Source organism: Drosophila sulfurigaster, chromosome 3 (assembly GCF_023558435.1).
Source record: "Drosophila sulfurigaster albostrigata strain 15112-1811.04 chromosome 3, ASM2355843v2, whole genome shotgun sequence".
NCBI classification, from domain to species: Eukaryota; Metazoa; Arthropoda; class Insecta; order Diptera; family Drosophilidae; genus Drosophila; species Drosophila sulfurigaster.
This window is the reverse complement of record NC_084883.1, coordinates 39,749,806-39,767,187: the sequence shown is the minus strand read 5'-3', so window position 1 is coordinate 39,767,187 and position 17,382 is coordinate 39,749,806. Positions and strand designations below refer to the sequence as shown.

General features: G+C 42.6%; 8 protein-coding genes across 8 annotated transcripts; 6 read left to right on the top strand and 2 right to left on the bottom strand.

The window, feature by feature from the left end:
- Nucleotides 1-720: 720 nt before the first annotated feature.
- On the bottom strand, nt 721-4,701 carry LOC133843536 (protein bangles and beads). Its single transcript, XM_062277135.1, is given in 8 exon segments — nt 721-863; nt 896-995; nt 1,075-1,098; nt 1,100-2,103; nt 2,192-2,251; nt 4,179-4,241; nt 4,298-4,442; nt 4,499-4,701. Coding segments are annotated over 8 exon segments (1,734 nt in total). The 5' UTR covers nt 4,694-4,701.
- On the top strand, nt 2,246-4,133 carry LOC133843530 (uncharacterized). The gene has a single exon (XM_062277129.1). The coding sequence runs from the start codon at nt 2,340-2,342 to the stop codon at nt 4,044-4,046; it is 1,707 nt and encodes a 568-aa protein (XP_062133113.1). The 5' UTR covers nt 2,246-2,339; the 3' UTR covers nt 4,047-4,133.
- Nucleotides 4,702-4,812: 111 nt separating the features above from the next.
- Nucleotides 4,813-10,362, top strand: LOC133843533 (ubiquinone biosynthesis protein COQ4 homolog, mitochondrial). The gene is made up of 5 exons (XM_062277132.1): nt 4,813-4,945; nt 8,595-8,817; nt 8,886-9,090; nt 9,769-9,992; nt 10,097-10,362. The coding sequence occupies exons 2-5, from the start codon at nt 8,597-8,599 to the stop codon at nt 10,245-10,247; spliced, it is 801 nt and encodes a 266-aa protein (XP_062133116.1). The 5' UTR covers nt 4,813-4,945; nt 8,595-8,596; the 3' UTR covers nt 10,248-10,362.
- Nucleotides 5,292-8,050, top strand: LOC133843531 (UDP-sugar transporter UST74c). The gene has a single exon (XM_062277130.1). The coding sequence runs from the start codon at nt 5,597-5,599 to the stop codon at nt 6,728-6,730; it is 1,134 nt and encodes a 377-aa protein (XP_062133114.1). The 5' UTR covers nt 5,292-5,596; the 3' UTR covers nt 6,731-8,050.
- A 322-nt stretch (nt 10,363-10,684) lies between the features above and the next one.
- LOC133843532 (RAB6-interacting golgin) lies at nt 10,685-12,085 on the top strand. The gene is made up of 3 exons (XM_062277131.1): nt 10,685-10,867; nt 10,992-11,676; nt 11,734-12,085. The coding sequence occupies exons 1-3, from the start codon at nt 10,780-10,782 to the stop codon at nt 11,948-11,950; spliced, it is 990 nt and encodes a 329-aa protein (XP_062133115.1). The 5' UTR covers nt 10,685-10,779; the 3' UTR covers nt 11,951-12,085.
- Nucleotides 12,086-12,170: 85 nt separating this feature from the next.
- On the top strand, nt 12,171-13,275 carry LOC133843534 (DNA-directed RNA polymerase III subunit RPC7). Its single transcript, XM_062277133.1, has 3 exons — nt 12,171-12,407; nt 12,668-12,796; nt 12,860-13,275. The coding sequence occupies exons 1-3, from the start codon at nt 12,258-12,260 to the stop codon at nt 13,241-13,243; spliced, it is 663 nt and encodes a 220-aa protein (XP_062133117.1). The 5' UTR covers nt 12,171-12,257; the 3' UTR covers nt 13,244-13,275.
- On the bottom strand, nt 13,274-14,051 carry LOC133843535 (uncharacterized). The gene is made up of 4 exons (XM_062277134.1): nt 13,911-14,051; nt 13,782-13,832; nt 13,485-13,657; nt 13,274-13,424 (listed from the first exon to the last, which is right to left on the bottom strand). Exons 2-4 carry the CDS (start codon nt 13,825-13,827, stop codon nt 13,368-13,370), a joined length of 276 nt encoding a protein of 91 aa, XP_062133118.1. The 5' UTR covers nt 13,828-13,832; nt 13,911-14,051; the 3' UTR covers nt 13,274-13,367.
- On the top strand, nt 14,041-17,349 carry LOC133843529 (exocyst complex component 1). Its single transcript, XM_062277128.1, has 6 exons — nt 14,041-14,838; nt 14,896-15,123; nt 15,255-15,704; nt 15,760-16,256; nt 16,322-16,829; nt 16,885-17,349. Exons 1-6 carry the CDS (start codon nt 14,143-14,145, stop codon nt 17,230-17,232), a joined length of 2,727 nt encoding a protein of 908 aa, XP_062133112.1. The 5' UTR covers nt 14,041-14,142; the 3' UTR covers nt 17,233-17,349.
- Nucleotides 17,350-17,382: the final 33 nt, after the last annotated feature.

The window sequence follows — 17,382 nt, the reverse complement described above, 5'->3', positions numbered from 1 at the left end:
GCATTTCTTTTAAACTACAAAACAAAACTAAAAACGCGAAAACAAAAATACAAATGAGGCAAAGTAGCGACAAGGCGACTAATAGTTACTCTACATCAAAATAGTAAAAACGATTAAACGTTTTAAAATTGTCTTGATTGCACTTAAAATTATATTGCCTACTTTTAGGCGCTCCATTTTTAATTATTGTGATCTTCACTGGACCATTCAAATATACTGATTTGAATATATTTTATATAAGATGTGAGTTCAGTTGTAAATGGAAATTATATTTAACTTTTGTTAATAAATTATTGTGGTCTTTATTACATTTATAAAAATTACATCAATCTATTTCAGCTTATTTCATTGTATAATAAATCTGTTTTAAAATTGCCTTAAATCGTCAGCGTATACTAATTATATATATTATATTTCTCTATATCTATAAGATATAAGTTTATTTTTTTATAATTAAATTCTTTTCAATTACATTTCATATTCTGCCTGTTACATTTTTAAACAGCTCAGCAATGCAACCTTGCTTTTAAAGAGTATGCCCAAATAATGAAAAAAGAAGAAAATACAGTTAAATCAAATATGCGCTTAACACGAAATATTCAAATTTTCTGTGCGTTTGCTGGAGACCTGAATTTTTATTTGAGTTTTTATATGCTATATAATTTTGCGTCTAGGCAATATTCCTCGGAGCGACTTTTCAATAAACAGTCTGAGAATCGTTTACTTGTCGCCCTTGCTGCTGTTGGAACTTTTGCGCTGTCGGTGCTGTAAAAGTTCTTGGTATTGCTCCATGGAGCCATCCTCGTGCTTCGAGGTAAACTGCTGCTGCTGTGACTGCTTCGATGACTTTTCATCGCCGTTCCCTTTGGCCTCGCTGTGCTTTTTTTTTGGGCACGTTTCGACTCCTTGATTTTATCACGCACACGTTTTCCCAATCGCGATGCCGCGAGCACCTGGTTAACCTTCGAGCTCTTCAGATAGCGTGTACGCCACGACTGCAAACAAATGCGAAAAAAAGAAAGCACATTAAATCGTTTTTAGTTTAAAGTATTCACTCGTATTATTGCAAATTACCTCAGAATTCGTTTCCTGCAGTTTTTTCGTGCTCATCCTCGCTGGTGTTTAACGATATCACATCGTTGTCCTCCTCCTCGGGATCTGGTAGTTTCTCGGGCTTCACTTTGACTGGTGGCTCATCTGTTACCTCGGCCAACTCTGCAATCATTTCGTGCTCTAGATCACCGCCTATGGAAATGACATCGTCGTTCTGATCCTCGTCGTCCACAATGGAACTGCTTAGCTGTGGCTGCTCTGCCTCGACGATTGGCTGATTGCTAGTGGAGGGCTTCTCAACATCTGTCGATTCAACAGGAACTGCTTCAGCAGCAGCTATTTCAACTGGTTTCTCAGTCTCCACAGTTGTTGCTTCAATTGGCAGCTCTTCCTCTGCTGTCTTCTTCACTGGCTCAGCCTCAGTCTCATTTTCGCTTTCTTCTCTCACCTCACCCTCTTCGGGTTCGCTTAGCTCAGCTGGCTCTGGCGCTGGCTCAGGGATTGGAGCTGGAACAACTTTTACCTGCTCTATTGGCTCTTTTGGCTTTACGGTTGCCTCATCGTCGGTGCTGTCGCTTATCAGCAGCGTTTCCGGTTCCGCTGGTATGGGAATCACATCCGGCGAAGCTGAACGAGATCTATCGGACTTATCTTGACTTATTTCTGGCTGACTTGTTGCCTTAACAACTGGTGTTAATTCCTTTTCTGGTGTTTTGGTCGAGGTGCGATAATTACGCTTTAGCTTGATCTTCTTTTGCGCTGGAGCTGGTGCTGGAGCTGTTATTTCCTTGGGTTTGCTACCATTGGTTTGTGCCTGCTCTCTTCTCGACTGTTCGCTTGACTTGCGCTTGCTGCTCGACTGCTCAGAGCTCCTATGACTGCGCTTTTCTCTAGACTTTTCCTTCTCTGATGACCGTTTGCTCGTCTCCTCCTCCTCATCGTCGGATTTCACCTCAATCTTGGTAATCGGCTCCATTGCCAGCTGCGAGCGTATAGCTCGAGCTCTAGCCTGCAATTCCAGCAGCTCCAGCACACTGATCTGTCCATCCGCTGGAATTCATTGAGAGTTGTGAGAAGTTAAGTATAAATTCTAGTAGGCAATTGCTTTCAAACTTGATTAGAATTTATATCAACTTACGTTCTTTATTTTCATTGGTTTTATCGGCTCTTTTAGCGTTCGATTTTCGCAATTTCTTAGCTGCAAAAGAGACAAATACAAATTTCAAAAACAAGCAAAAAAATAAGTGTTAAAAAAAAAAAAAAATAAAAATTTAAAATTGCAAGTCATGGCTGCCAAAGCAATGGAGGATGTGAGCACTACCAACACGGAGAACGAGGAGCCGGTTGAGCAGCAGGAAGAAAGCGAACGTGATCCCGACAAGTTCACAGTGCGTTTGAATGGCCAAAAGGATTTGGAGCAGCGTCTGCGTGAGTTTAAAGCCGCCTGCGATGCGCACGAGAAGCATGCGCGTAAACGACGTCGTCGTCGCTACTACCACATGGGCCTGGTAGCCAAAGTTGTGATGGAGACGACGCACGACGAACTGCGTCGCATGCTCGAACACGGCACCTTCACCTTCCACGTGGACATGGTGGCCTTCAAGCCCGACGAACTGGCCACCATCATGGAGACCCTGAACATTGCCATCTCAGCGCATGCAGATGAACGTGAGTTGCGCACAGCCACCGGATTGGCTGCTGAGATCAATGGCGACTGTTGCCGCGTTGGACGATTGCGCAACAACTGCACAACAATGTTGGCACGCGGTGCTGTGCTCACTTTAACGACGGATGTAGCTTATCGCTATGCTGGATTCAGGGAGATTGTGTATGTGATCAATCTGCATGCGTATCTCAGCTCAATACGTTTGAATGATGTGCTGCTCATCGGACGCGAGGTGCGTTGTCGTGTGGTCAAAACATTGCACGAAGCGCTGGCTGTTCTGATCATCGATGCTGGGCTGTTGTCTTCTTATGACTTCATTGAACTGCCGCGACAATGCAATGCGCTGGCACCCGAAATGTATGCAGAGCTCTTCACCAGCGATCTGGAACGTGCTGCGAGTCTTAATGCTCACTATGTGGTCATGCCAAAGATACGCTGTAAATCTTTTTTGCGATCGCTGTCGATGGCGATTAAAGCGAATTACGAGTTCAAGCTGATTGGCTGCATTGACTTTGAGTATGTGCGCAATAATATGCTTGATCTACTTGGCATTATTAAGCTGCTGGATTACATTTGGATACCGGACATGTTTGGGGTCAATTGTTGTGTCTACAACTACATCATGGAGGATGCTTTGCCCATTGCTCATTGCCAAAAGAAGCCGGTGATTGGCACTGTGCCTCTGGAGCGTTGCAATGACTTCAAACGCTTCGAGTTGCACGAGTTTCTCTGGAAGATCGATGCCATTCACATGCAAAAGAGTCCGTGGTGCAACAAATATCCGCTGATTGTCAAGAAACTGATGCCCATTCGAGACTATCGCGTTGGTGTCGTGCAAAACCAGCAGCAGGTCAAGAGTATTCTCACATCGTATCAGACAATCATCAACTTTATCATACGCACCATATCGACCATTGAATGCCAGGCGATATTTGTATTTACCAAGTGTGAGAATGCTAGTGTGGCATTGGCACGTTCCGAGATATATTGTCCCGTCTATATGATGATGCCGTTGCTCGAAGATGACGATGAAGCGACAGTCCGTTGCAAGTTTGATTTGGCACGGGCTTTGCATCTGCGCCGTAATATGCATCCTGTGATCTATACGCCCGATCTCAATGAGTGCGGTTACAGCCCGATTGAGTTTGGTGTGGATTATATGCGGCGCAAAGGCTGCTTGGAAGTGGGTGACTTTGTGGTCACACTCGAAGTGGGCAAGGAGGAAGATAACAATGTTGTGCTGGGCATTGGTGAAGATGTTTGCATATTGCGTGCTTTCTACGTGGCGCCTGTGTTCAACTGCGAGAAGTTCAAGTATGGCACCTGAATTCCCAATTCGAACATGACGTGCAGTTGTACAGACAATACTCATAAAAACAAACCAAATTAAATGTATGTAAGGTAAGACTAGAAAGTGAAATTCTTGGGCGGATTGTTTTTAGATGGATTCCCCACTTACCGCGCCGTGTTTCGCTGCCTCCAATGTCGCTGTCCGATGAAATCTCTTCCAGCGAAATGTGCTCTGTAAAGACACTAATTTAAAGTAATTCCCAGTTTTGACATGGGCTGCCTACTTACCCTCTTTGTGCTCCACATCCGAGTCCTCGGAACTCTCAGTATCTGTGGGACAGCGAGTGTCCGCTATGATGGACTTCAAACGTTTAGTGGAGATGCAAAGCAGCTCATTTAAACAAAGTTCCTCGATTTCATCTAAGCTCGTCTTCTGCATATTTAGAGTTAACCTTCAATTTCATTCACTGCTATTGACATTCCACTTACCTTAAGAAACTCTGGTGCTAGATTCATGATAGTCTTTGGCTTCAGGGTGCCAAAGATTTGCTTGACCAGCTCCAGGCGGTCATCAATATAGTGGGAAATGGGCTGCAGCGTGCGGTCTTCCTCCGATTTTTCCTTCTTGATGCTAATTGGCTTCGGTATTTGTTCATCCTTACTTCTTTTCTTAGAGCTGCTCATTATGTTTTCTATTTTTGCTACAAATCAACACAAAACTACAATTGTGATTTTGTTTGTTTGCGAAAACTCCGAAAACTGATATCAGCTGTTTCAGCCAGAGTTGTCATTGGTTGCCAAGAGGGAATAACCAGTGTTCAGGTAACATTCTTAGGCAACAGCTGTGTCAATAATAACTCTGACAAGTGTGTTCTTTTTTGCTATAAATTGTATAAAATTGCGTAGTGTTGTGTACATTAAACTAATATTGTTACAGTAAGTATAATGGTGATCAAAAACCGTAGTTATCAAATAGCATCATTCGCCGGCAGCAGCAGCGGCAGTCATAAGCCTTTTATGATTATTGTGCTCATTGATACTGTTTGCATTTAATTCAACGTTGTTACTGGGTTTTACCCCACACAAAATTTTCCACTCAGCGTAAGTTTGCACAAATGATTAAGTTGTTTTTAAGAACAAAACTAATGTGCAAATAATAGAATTGTGAAGTGCTTGTTTTATCGTGTGGTATTTATCCGTCGCAGCTTTTTCGCGTGGTATTTCTTCGAGTCAGCTCTTATTGAGCAATCATGTTTATTTGGCTAGACTTAGTCTGGTCACACCGCTGGCCATATGTTCATTTGCGAGAGAGCGAGCGAGACGCGCGTTGTGTCGGTAAAAATAGTGTTCTTTCGCAAAGAAAAAATAATTCCGCTGAAACGTTTTACAACAATATGTGTGTGCTTCGGTGATGTTTGGATATAAAATAACAATTACGAAATACGGCATGGAATAGTTTTAAAGTGATAAGTGCATAACAACACTCACACACACTCATGCATAACTTGACGTTCTAACAACAACACTTAGAACAATCGACGAGCGAAAGGGAGTGAATAAAGAAAAAAGTACAAAAACAATCAAAAGATGAGTATATCGCGTGGTGGCAGCACGGCGCTGGATTTAGCGCCGCTGCTCGATGCCAGCAACAACAGCGATAACAGCGACACTGAGGCAAAATCAAATGGAGCCCTGTTGAATGCTTCTTCTAGTCACAGTCATAGGGACAAGGAGCGCGAGCGAGACAGAGAACGCGAGGAAGCCGATTCAGCGGTATTTGTAAAGAAGGTTGGCAGCGCCGTTTTCTATGGCATCTCGTCATTCATGATTACAGTGGTCAACAAAACCGTGCTGACCTCATACGCCTTCCCCTCGTTCCTGTTCCTTAGCCTGGGCCAATTAACCGCCAGCATTGTGGTGCTGGGCGCCGGCAAACGTCTGAAGCTGGTCAACTATCCGCCGCTGCAGCGCAATACGTTCGCCAAGATCTTTCCGCTGCCCTTGATCTTCGGCTTCAACATGATCTTTGGCCTGGGTGGCACCAAAGCGCTTAGTCTGCCAATGTTTGCGGCACTGCGACGTTTCTCCATCTTGATGACAATGCTGCTGGAGCTAAAGATACTCGGTGTACGCCCCACGACCGCAGTACAGATCAGTGTATATGCCATGATTGGTGGCGCTTTGATAGCTGCCTCGGATGATCTTTCCTTCAATATGCAAGGCTACACGTATGTGATGATAACCAATGCACTGACCGCCTCCAATGGCGTGTACGTGAAGAAGAAACTGGATACCTCGGAGATTGGCAAATACGGTTTAATGTTCTACAATTCGTTGTTCATGTTCTTGCCGGCGTTGCTGATTAACTATTTCACGGGAGATCTGCAGAAGGCGTTGGATTTTCCCAGCTGGAATGATCCCGCATTTGTGCTGCAATTCCTGCTCAGCTGTGTCATGGGCTTCATACTCTCCTACAGCACCATTGTGTGCACGCAATTCAATTCGGCGCTGACCACAACGATTGTGGGTTGCCTCAAGAACATTTGCGTTACATATCTGGGCATGTTTATTGGAGGCGATTATGTGTTCTCGTGGCTCAACTGCATTGGCATCAACATCAGCGTCATGGCCAGTTTGTTGTACACTTACGTGACCTTCCGGCGGAAGCAAGCACCGGACAAGCAATCCCATCTGCCCAGTTCTCGCGGAGAGAGTGTCTAGTAAAGAGAGATATATATGAAGAGAAGAGGAAGAAAGAGAGAGAGAGCAATTCTGCCAAAGCCATAAACGTTTGTTTCTACCAATAGAGAGGAGAATTGAGAGATCAGAGTTCAGATCTGTGTAACTAGCATTATAATTGCAACTGTACATATGTAGTTATGTATTTAAACATATTTCATTAGCTCTTATGTAATTTAAAAAAAGTCTTTGTAAATTTACTACTCTATGCAATTGCTGAGCCACAAAATCCATTATTATAATTATGATAATAGTAATTTAAAAGTGTCATAAGTTAAGAGAATGAAACGCAAACGCCAACATAACAATAGATAAAACGATAATTGAATCTAAATATATTTGTAAAATGTAGCACACCAATTTGTTGATGTAGCCCACAGCACAACTTGATAAGATTGCCATGCGACACAGAGAAATAGAGCAGACGATGATAAGATATGGAAGCTACTGAAATACCCTTTTTCATTTCGCACATTTCTCTATGTACATAAGTGCTTAAGTCGTGAAAATTTATTGTTAATCATGTTAAATCCCCTTAAATTGACCACATGAATTAATTTGTTTACTTTTCAATAAGCGATATTTATAAATAATTGTGCAATAGCTGAACGTGTTAATTTATGTAAATGCTTCTAATTTCCATATATGTATATTTTTATCCCATTTAACGCGAGTCTAAATCTTTACAAAATGAAGTTCAAATAATCATAAAAATGAGAATTTGTTCTCAGTTCTATAAATCATTTTCTTTCTTTTTCTGAATTAACTTGTTTCTGATAATTGTTTCCTTGTAATCTTAAATTTGAACATAATTTTTAATTGAGCAAAAGTTGAAGTTAGTTTCTTAATTGACATTAAAGTTTTTAGTTCCTACATAAGATTTGATTAGTTTTTCCTTATAATCTCAATCTACGAGCTCTAAAATGTCAGCTATGAGGCCAAGAGTGCGTTCAAATGCAAATTTCCAGTTTCGAGTTATGATACTATTGTTAGATGAAACGGAAGTCTATTTCCTTATAATTGCGTTGATAAACCCGAATCTAAGACCTCTATAAAATGGTTTCAGCTTCAACTATTACACTCTTATCTTGGAGCACTGCAATGCTTATCTCGTCTAAATATGATTAAACTACGTACATATGTTTGTGTATATATTATAATTATATATTCAAAACTAATCTTATATATAGTACTCTTATGTATATTCATGTGTCAACTGTGCAAATTACTCATCGGAAAAAAAAACAAGAAAAAAGCAACGAAAATAATAAAAAATTGAAATAACTAAATAGAGGAACAGAAGATAGATGAGTTGCCGGTCGGATGGATTGCTCTGGCTGTTTGGTTGTTATTTTTCTTTTTTGCTTTTTGAAGGTTCAATTGTGATTATAAACAAAGAGTGGAAGTCACCAAAAAAGTAGAAAAAAAACCGGTTATTGGATTGCTTTCGGTCTTTAACATAAACCGTTGTGGGGCGGCAATGTTTACTTCTGAATCTCTTTCTACTGACAAATTGTTCACTTGAAGCTGCGGCTAAATACACATTATTGAAGCCACGTACAAAGCGCCGCTTAATTTATGGACAGGTATTCAGGGTCGCATCGAAGAGCCGCCGAGTCATACATACATAATCACTGGGGCCTCTTTATGCTGTTGTTGTTGCTGCTGCTGGTGTTGTATTTACTGATGAGGTCAACTGCAAAGGTGTTAGGAGTTGAGAAGTGTTTGCAATGTGTGTGGAGATGAATTGCAGGTGGAAAAGTCATACACTTGACATACACTGCTTTTGTCAGCAGATCGTAGCGCAACTTAGGAAAGTGTCAAATAAATTCACTTGTCTCCACAGCTATGATGCGACGTTGCTGTCAAAGCACTTTGCCATTGGCTCAGCGAAGCTGGCAGCGTTCTCTGCCCCAGGCACAATTCCGCACCATGGTCACAGAAGCGCCCACGGAGGAATTGGATGACTTTGAGCGAGAATACCTCAAGCAGCGCATACAGATATCCCCGTTCCAGAGAATGCTCCTCGGGGCGGGTTCGTCCATTGCCGCTCTACTCGATCCACGACGGTACAAAATTATTTTTAGTATTTCCAGTTAATGAATCACATGCATTTTAAATCACTGCTCATTGTTAGCCATGACATGATCGCCTGCTTGGGCGAAACGACGGGCGAGAATGCACTGTGGAATATTCTGGACAGCATGCAAAGCAGCGAGGAAGGACGACGCATCCTCGCTGAGAAGCCACGCATCAACACACAGACCATTGACTTCAAACGTTTGGAGGCGTTGCCGCCGGATACCTTCGGTGCCACCTACGCTAAGTTCCTTAAAGATAACGTAAGTCACAATATAGCAGGTAGCAGACAATTGAATAATGAATAAATTAAAGGGAAAAAACAATAAATCTTTTTACACGGTTCTTTTTTGAAAAAGTGATATGAGGTCTATTAAACAAAATGAGACTTATTGTTAGTCAACTTAAAATTAAATATTTATGACTAAAACAGGAGTTTTTAAAAAAAATTCTTGAAGGTGTTTAAAGAAGACATTTTAGATTCATTCTTATTTTTGTTCGGACCATAAATATAAAATATATACAAAAATAACAAGTTAATATTAAATTGGAAGGCAAAACTAGTATTAGAAATTGATTAGACTGGCAAAGAATTTAAATTAACCAAATAAAACGTTTTGAATACAATCAAAACTTTTTTTTTGTTTTAATAGAAGAGTAAATCTTACTTTTTGATACAAAATTATGAAGTCATTATTCATTTTTTATTTAAAACTTCGACCATTTTTATACGATAAGAGTTATCCTTATATTTTTTTTATAAATATTCACTTTTATATTAAAATTTACATTTAACAAATATTTTATAATACATTAGTTAGATTAGTAATAACATTTGAAAATAATAAGGCAAATACAAATTGGAAATAAAAATGTAGCTCTCTACTCTTAGAGCTTTTCCCAAAATGAAATCCCTATGAATTAACTTTTCATATGCGCAGCAAGTGACGCCCGATACACGCATGGAGGTGCGCTTTCTCGATGATCCTAAGCTGGCCTATTTGATGACCCGCTATCGGGAGTGCCATGATCTCGTTCACACTGTACTTAACATGCCAACGAATATGCTAGGCGAGGTGGCGGTCAAGTGGGTGGAAGCCTTAAATACTGGACTGCCGATGTGCTATGGCGGCGCTGTCTTTGGCGCAGTGCGTCTGCGACCCAAGTGAGTTGCCAGTTCTTGTGACTTATGTGGTTGTATTGGGTTAATTGCCAAATAATACGACACATGCGTGTGCCACTTTTGGATGTTTCGCTGTTTACTTTTAGGCAACGTCGAGAGTACTTGAAGCGCTATTTGCCGTGGGCCATCGAGAATGGTAAGCAGATGAACCCATTGATGCCCGTGTATTGGGAGCAGCGTTGGGAGCAAAACGTGCACGAATTGCGAGCCGAATTGGGCATTAAAGTCTTACAATGAAAACCTTATATTTATTTGAAAAATTATAAGTTGGTTGCGATTAGTAAAATTATTTTCACAATTGGAGAATAAGAAAACACTTAAATAAAACTGAAATGCTGCGCATACAGAATAATTGTTGAAATCCATGCTGTTTTCACTTCTGAATGAATTTCATGATTTAAATTTGAATATGAAGGCGCGAAGAACCCAGATATCGATAAAATTAAAAAGTTATCGGAAGGTCAAGCGATCTGGTATTTGTTCTAGCTTGTGCATATTTTTCTAAATTGGAAATTTTAAAATAAAAGGCCTCAAAAGGAGTACATGAATGAATAGCACAAAAATATAAACGTAATTGCTAGATCAAATTTCAACTAATTTAAATGATTTGGACAGTTGCCCAAGAGTTAAATTTGTCGGGAATACGGCGAGATTGGCAGCACTGAGTGTGATCATCAAGCGGTAACGATCTGGCAACGACAAACGCCGTGTTTGCTTTTGCTGATGTGTTGTGAGAAGCTAATGGATAATTGTTTATTAAAAACTCATTATGGCTGAAAAATTTAATGGGTTTAGTCACGACGAAATACTCAAAATCACAGGACACAAACAAGGCGGTCGAGCCAACAATGAAAGAGGTAAATAACAGACAAGCGCCTAACTTGATTTGGCTTGTTTTGATTGTGTGCGTGCGCTAAACAAAACAAATGTTATTAACGTACGTGTGTGCGTGCATGTGTGTGTGCTTATTTTAACTTGCAGCAAGGCATATACTCATGAGCCAGCCGGGTATAAGGCGCATGCCGGATAAGACGGATAAACCGGATAAGCTCTTCCGCCAGGCCGATCAATTGCGAAAGCAGCAACAGTCACAACAACAACCGAAGTCTCAACAACAAACGAAATCGAAATCAAGATCCACCACGCCCACAGCGCCAGCAACTCCCACGCCTAGTGTTGAATCATTCAATCTCGATGGCGGACTCTCAGAGTCACTTGTTCAGGCGCTCTACTGTGGACCCATCAACAACAACAATAATAATGGCAAAGCTGCCACGTCTGCAACAAGCGGCGATAGCGAAGTTCTCGATGATAGCTCAATCATTAAGCTAGGCAGCATAGGAAATGATAATGATGTTGTTGCTTCCGCTGCTGACAGCACCATTGATTCTGCAAATGAAGAGAGGCTAAGCACCGATTCCCCCTTTAAGGGTATTTCACTAAAGGATTTCGAGCAGCATCGCAAGATGATCGAAGAGCAGAATAAACAAAAGAAACAAATGCTCTACAAAGCGATCGAACAGCATACGCAAAAAACTGCCGCCGAATCTCGCAAAATCGAAGAGATTCGTCATGAGCTCTCCAAGCTGGAGAGTGATCTTGCCGTGGATGTGGCGCTGCTACGCAAGCAGATTGACACTGCCTGCATCCACTTTGCAAATGTTGAGTAAGAACTCGATTAACTGTACTACTTATCAGATTCTAATTGTACTTTTTATTATAGAAAACAGTATGTTAAGATTGAGGCTCAATTTCTGAAGGCGAAAATCGATTTGCACAATGCATCCGAGAAGAAGGAGCTGCTCACGGAACATCTCTGCACGGTTATTGCCCACAACGAGGATCGTAAGGCTCAAAAGTTGACCGAACTGATGCAAAAGGTCGGTTTAACGCCAACTGAAGATGATGAACCTGAATCTGCTGCAATAGAAATTAATTAAATACTGTATATCGCATAGCTGCAAATCATTGCCCAACATTAATTATTGATATTAATATGTGTAGTAACTTAAGTGTTTTAGCTGTAAGCTTAAAGTGCAAATTGCAATAATTAAATTGTGTATGTTCGTTAATAATTTAAAAGCTGTTCTTTTTTATTTGCTGTGTAAAAGTCTGGCAACTCTGAGCGCATTAGATGCTGTAGCCCTGTTTAAACTTTAAACAGCTGATCGAAATGAACGCGTGCACAGTTTAAAACATAAACAAACGTGAGCATTTATTAGTAAGCTAAATATATAGACATTAAGGATGGCAGGACGAGGTCGCGGTGGTAAAACGGGCTCGCTGACGGCGGAGCAGATGCAGGCGCTGGGCTGTGTGGGCAAGGACATGCCCCAAGTGCAGTCGGCGCCGCCGCCAACATTTCCTCCGGTACTCAACAAGCCTATCACACTAGAGGTGAGTTTAATATGCATTGTTATTGCTACAGTGCTGCTATAAAAAGAGCCACCAGCAGTTAAATAACTTGTGTTTTACACAAATTGGCAAAAATAGGAAACTAAAACTTTGGCAGTGCTACGTATGCAACAAAATGTTCCGTCTTAATTTTTAGAACATTTGAATTTCAGAAAATTCTGATTTATTTACCAAAACAAAAAACAAAGCGCAGCTTAAATATAATATAATAATAATAATTGAGTGATTTAATCTAACTTTAGACAACCACAGCGCAAAGCTATCAACTGCTGTGGAAAGAAGACTTTCTGAATCGCATGCGGGATTCGCCTTACTACATAATCTCTGCCAGCCAGGAGAAGAAGAAAACAGACGTCAAGGATTGGCGAGAAGTAAGCAACCAGCTATTGCCATAGATTCCCCTTAACATAGATTAATGTTATAATCCCTTTTAGAAAGCAATACAGCGCCTTAAACATCGCGCACAAGCCGAGTTTAACTACAAAGCCATGCCGCGAGAGCTGAATTCCACAAGCAGAAAGCGAACTGCAGCTGAGTTGCGGCCCAAACAAGTTGCCAAGAAGAACAAGAACATCGAGGATAGACTGAAACAGTTGGAGCAGAAGGAGCTCAAAAGTGGCGCTGGCGCCGGCGGCGACAATGACAACGATGAGGCCAAACAGGAGTCTGACTCGGAGCGAGAGGATGAGCAAGAGGATCCCGAGGCAGCATTGGATGATGAGATGGACGAGGAGAACGACTATGCCAACGACTACTTTGACAATGGCGAAGCCTACAATGAGGAGGACGATAACATGGACGATGGTCCCGTCTACTAGAAAATATGAAATAAATTACAGGATAACAAGTAGTTTTGTTGAGTTTTTGTGATTTACTATTGCGCCACTTTAAGCTTATTTAACACATATTATTAACTGCTGCAATGTACGTGGTTTTATGCACTTAATCCAAGTTGCTGGGAGGGCTGTAGTTCAGATGGATCAAGCCGGACGACTTCACCTGCAAATCAAATAGCAAATCATTAGCAAGACCGCGATGAGAGATGAACGGATGACTTACGAAACCAATGGTGCCAGCCAAGACCAGGATACCGGTCAACAAGGCGGCGTTGTACTTGGTCTGGTTCTGGCTGTGCTGTTCCTTCCAGTCACCAGCGGGCACGGGCAAATCGTTCATGGTGGAGTGCTGGTGGTGTCCGCCACCGTGGTAGGCAGCACGCGACATAGCGCCAGCTGCAAGTTCAGTTCCATATTAATAAATCAATTAATTCCAGTTTATGATGCAGGAGCAACATTATGTAATTTTTAAGGTTAACAAATTGAATGACAAACACACATTTAATATGCTTGCACTTACCATTTCTGAACAACAGTCCTTGTTTGACGAGGTGCTTGACCAACATGTTTGCTAAAATGATATCAATAACTTAAATAATTTGTGTTTCTATTACAATATTGTTTTTTCTTTGCTACAATTTGCACTCACCAGTGTTTTACTTATGTATCGCGACCAGTGTGGACAGCTGTAAGAGTTGAGGAAATACTGAAAATACTATTAAGTTAGCTGTGCGCAATTTTCGACTCGCGTGAAGTTGGCGTTCGTGATGATGATGGTGGTGGCTCATCGATCAGCTGTTTTTGGTGGAGGCGTTCTCAAGCTTTGGAAATAATTATACGGTTGAGATAAAGATTGATCACTACCCGAACATTCCGTAGCCATGCTGACCATTGGCACCTTGGCCAACATCAAGCACATACTGCAAAAGGAACTCTTCAATGCTAACGGCAACAGTGGGAGTGGCGAACGTTTGCTCTCCGTGGTGACGGTGACAAAGACTTTCAAGAAGAAAGACAAGCGAGCCTGTTACCTTTGTGTAGTGACAACAGCGCCGCCAGTGCCCGTGGTCACATTGTGCCTGGTGAAGCAGTCCGAGCAGCGGGAGAGCGAATACAAGCGCAAACGTAGTTGGCAGCTGGACGAGATCAAGTGGATCGATGGGCGCAACGAACAGTTTGAGACGCATGAGTTTGACATTCAATTGGAGAAGCTCTACAAGTGGTATGCCCTTAATCTGCATGAGCGACAAAACTTTCTGGCCGTGCTCAACAGGCAAATTCAGAAATATGTGCGAGGCCCACATCGAGCGGAGTTTCGTAATGTTCCACTGGCTTGGCTCTCCGAAAAGTCGCCGGAGAAGTTGGCAGCAGGGCGAGCGGGTAGCGCTGGAAATGCTGTGCAGAAGCCACACAACTCAGATGACGAGGACGACGAGGAGGAGGCACAAGAGTTCACTGCGCTGACTGATAAGGAGGCCAATGAGCTAGGCAAACTATTCTCCGAGTGTGATTTTGCTATCAAGGATGCCGAGCAGTTCATTGAGCAGTTGTCCAAAGAACTGCATGATCTGGATGGCGTAAGTTACATTAAAGAAGTTTATTGCCTTTCGTTGCTAATTTCTTGAATTCACCAGGCCAATATGCAAAGTGTTCTCGCATCGGAGCAAAAAGTGCTGAAGATGATGGAGCACATTGATAATGCCATTACGGAAGCGGACAAGTTTGAAACCCGTCTGGATAGCTATGAAGATATTCTGGGACATGTGAAGGAGACCATGGAGAAGATTGGTGGCAAGAATGCCATGATCGAGATAGCCAACAACAACAACATCAAACTCATGAGGGAACTCAATAAAGTTATCGTAAGTATAATTAACAATTTCGGACTTGAGTGTTTAATAAATACTGGTTGAAGTATGAAGCGAAGAAATCCACTTTATACTCGTATCGATTTTATTGTTTAAACTCTTAATATAATCCTTAACCTCTGTAGAGCCAACTGGACTTGCCGCATAGCCAGCAACAAGCATTGGATGATCCGGATCTGAAGACTGCAGCGGGACGTAAAGCAGCCATAACAGCAGCTCAATGTCTGCAGCAGGCGATGAACAGCGACATTGATCCAACGCTACTGCGGTTAGAAGCTGTGCAGGATCAGCGAAAACGCTTCGAGAAATGGAAACAAAAGTTCTCGGCAACAGTTAGTCGTTTCCTCAACAATCTGTTCATCCATTTGGGCAACGAGATTGGCGATATGCCATTGACGAGCACCGAATTGACGCTGCCCAATCACTCAAATGTGCATCGCGAGTTGACGCCGTACACGGAGCTGATGCACTGGTCCAAGGCAATGGATCGCAAGACCTACGATGGCCTGATGCGTGTTTACACGGCATCGCTGAGCAAGATCTACGATCGCGATGTGCGAAACTTCTTTAATCTGGTAAGATATGAATCATTTTATAGCATGTATATTTTTGCTAATTATTTGTACTTAGGCCAAGCTGCAAGTGTCCGATAAGTTGCGCAGTTCTCGTGAGGATCTAGACATGTCTAGTTCGTCGCGTAAGTCCGCAGTGTCAACCATTCCCTATGGCACGTTGGGCATCAATCGAGAGCAATGGGGTCCTGGGGTGGACAGCGCTGATCGCGTGCGTTTCGATGCGTTGCTGGAAAAAGTGTTGGCGGAGCTGGAACCGATTGCCTTGCAGGAACAGTTGTTCTGCATCAACTTCTTTCAAATGGATGTGATAAGTCCGACAACGAAGAACACGCAAACCACGCTCGAGGTGGGCAAGGACAAAGACAAAGGTAATGAGATGTCCCAATCTTTCAATGCCTCAATGGTGTCTCCTACGGACGGAGCTGCGGTGCCGCAAAAGCGCCTCGATCGCCAGATCAACGAGGATGTGCGCAAGCTGATGATGGGTCTCTTTGGTTGCCTGGAGCCCGAGCTGGTCAGCTTCATACAAAGCTTTGAGCGCGTGGACAGCTTGTAAGAAAATCATCTATTTATTTTCTCATTCAACACTTAACTAATGCTGTTCTCCAATTGCTTAGCTATTCGCTTTATGTGCTGGTGCGTCTAACGCAGCACGTCATGTCCGCCCAGGACACACATTCCTTTCTCAGCATGACCTTCGCCTCGGCCTTGGTGCAGGTCAAGCGTAACTTTGATCGCTTCATGCAACAGCAGCTGCAATCCATCAAGGAGGCCAAGTTGCCCAAACGTTCGAAAGCCATTCTGCCTTATGTGGAGAACTTTGAGAATTTTGCCCAAACGGCCGAGGGCATCTTTCGCAAATCGGATCGTCGCACCGACATGGAGAAGTGGTATCTCCAGCTGGTCAATGCCATCTTCGAGGGCATTAGCATGCATTCGCAGGAGCATCCAAAGACGCCGTCGCAGGTGGTGCGCATGGAGAACTATCATCATATGTACGCACTTCTGGCACAGCTCAAGGTGCCGGGTCTAGATGCGCTCAAGAAGGAGGCCAAGTTGCGCTACAACGATGCACTCAAAGCATATGTGACGCAGTACTTCGGACGACCGCTGGAGAAGCTCAACGTAAGTTAGATTGCAAAACCCTAACGATTGCCTCTAATGACATTTCCTTCTTTAGCAATTCTTTGAAGGCGTGCAGCAGAAGGTGGCCCAGGGCGTCAAGGAAACGGAGATCAGCTATCAAATGGCCTTTTCCAAGCAGGAGCTGCGCAAGGTCATCAGCCAGTATCCGGCGAGGGAGGTGAAAAAGGGCCTGGAGAACCTCTACAAGAAGGTGGACAAGCATCTGTGCGAGGAAGAGAATCTGCTGCAGGTCGTTTGGCATGCCATGCAGGAGGAGTTCATAGCCCAGTACAATTATCTCGAGGAGCGCATACAGAAATGCTATGCGGGCGCCATGATTAATCTGGAATTTAACATACAGGATATACTGGCCTTTTTCTCCGACATTGCACGTTCCCATTGAGAGAGATTCGTTTTATCATTTTTGGTAGCGGGGGGCAGTTTACTTTTAAGTGCAATAGTATTTAGAGCGAATGTTTTTTTTCTCAAAGACAAAAATATACGCGCACATATTTAAACAGCTGATTGAGAGCAAAATTGAGCAAGAGCGCAA

Bases quoted from the DNA above. Each gene is read 5' to 3' on its own strand.
- LOC133843534 (XM_062277133.1), top strand. From the start codon at position 12,258: ATGGCAGGACGAGGTCGCGGTGGTAAAACGGGCTCGCTGACGGCGGAG. The intron at 12,408-12,667 runs GTGAGTTTAATA...ATCTAACTTTAG, and splicing joins ACAAGCCTATCACACTAGAG to ACAACCACAGCGCAAAGCTA. The intron at 12,797-12,859 runs GTAAGCAACCAG...AATCCCTTTTAG, and splicing joins ACGTCAAGGATTGGCGAGAA to AAAGCAATACAGCGCCTTAA.
- LOC133843530 (XM_062277129.1), top strand. From the start codon at position 2,340: ATGGCTGCCAAAGCAATGGAGGATGTGAGCACTACCAACACGGAGAAC.
- LOC133843531 (XM_062277130.1), top strand. From the start codon at position 5,597: ATGAGTATATCGCGTGGTGGCAGCACGGCGCTGGATTTAGCGCCGCTG.
- LOC133843533 (XM_062277132.1), top strand. From the start codon at position 8,597: ATGATGCGACGTTGCTGTCAAAGCACTTTGCCATTGGCTCAGCGAAGC. The intron at 9,091-9,768 runs GTAAGTCACAAT...TCATATGCGCAG, and splicing joins CTAAGTTCCTTAAAGATAAC to CAAGTGACGCCCGATACACG. The intron at 9,993-10,096 runs GTGAGTTGCCAG...GTTTACTTTTAG, and splicing joins GCAGTGCGTCTGCGACCCAA to GCAACGTCGAGAGTACTTGA.
- LOC133843532 (XM_062277131.1), top strand. From the start codon at position 10,780: ATGGCTGAAAAATTTAATGGGTTTAGTCACGACGAAATACTCAAAATC. The intron at 10,868-10,991 runs GTAAATAACAGA...TTTAACTTGCAG, and splicing joins TCGAGCCAACAATGAAAGAG to CAAGGCATATACTCATGAGC. The intron at 11,677-11,733 runs GTAAGAACTCGA...TTTTTATTATAG, and splicing joins ATCCACTTTGCAAATGTTGA to AAAACAGTATGTTAAGATTG.
- LOC133843529 (XM_062277128.1), top strand. From the start codon at position 14,143: ATGCTGACCATTGGCACCTTGGCCAACATCAAGCACATACTGCAAAAG. The intron at 14,839-14,895 runs GTAAGTTACATT...TGAATTCACCAG, and splicing joins AACTGCATGATCTGGATGGC to GCCAATATGCAAAGTGTTCT. The intron at 16,257-16,321 runs GTAAGAAAATCA...CCAATTGCTTAG, and splicing joins TTTGAGCGCGTGGACAGCTT to CTATTCGCTTTATGTGCTGG.
- LOC133843535 (XM_062277134.1), bottom strand. From the start codon at position 13,827: ATGTTGGTCAAGCACCTCGTCAAACAAGGACTGTTGTTCAGAAATG. The intron at 13,658-13,781 runs GTAAGTGCAAGC...CTGAACTTGCAG, and splicing joins AGGACTGTTGTTCAGAAATG to CTGGCGCTATGTCGCGTGCT. The intron at 13,425-13,484 runs GTAAGTCATCCG...TTTGATTTGCAG, and splicing joins TGGCTGGCACCATTGGTTTC to GTGAAGTCGTCCGGCTTGAT.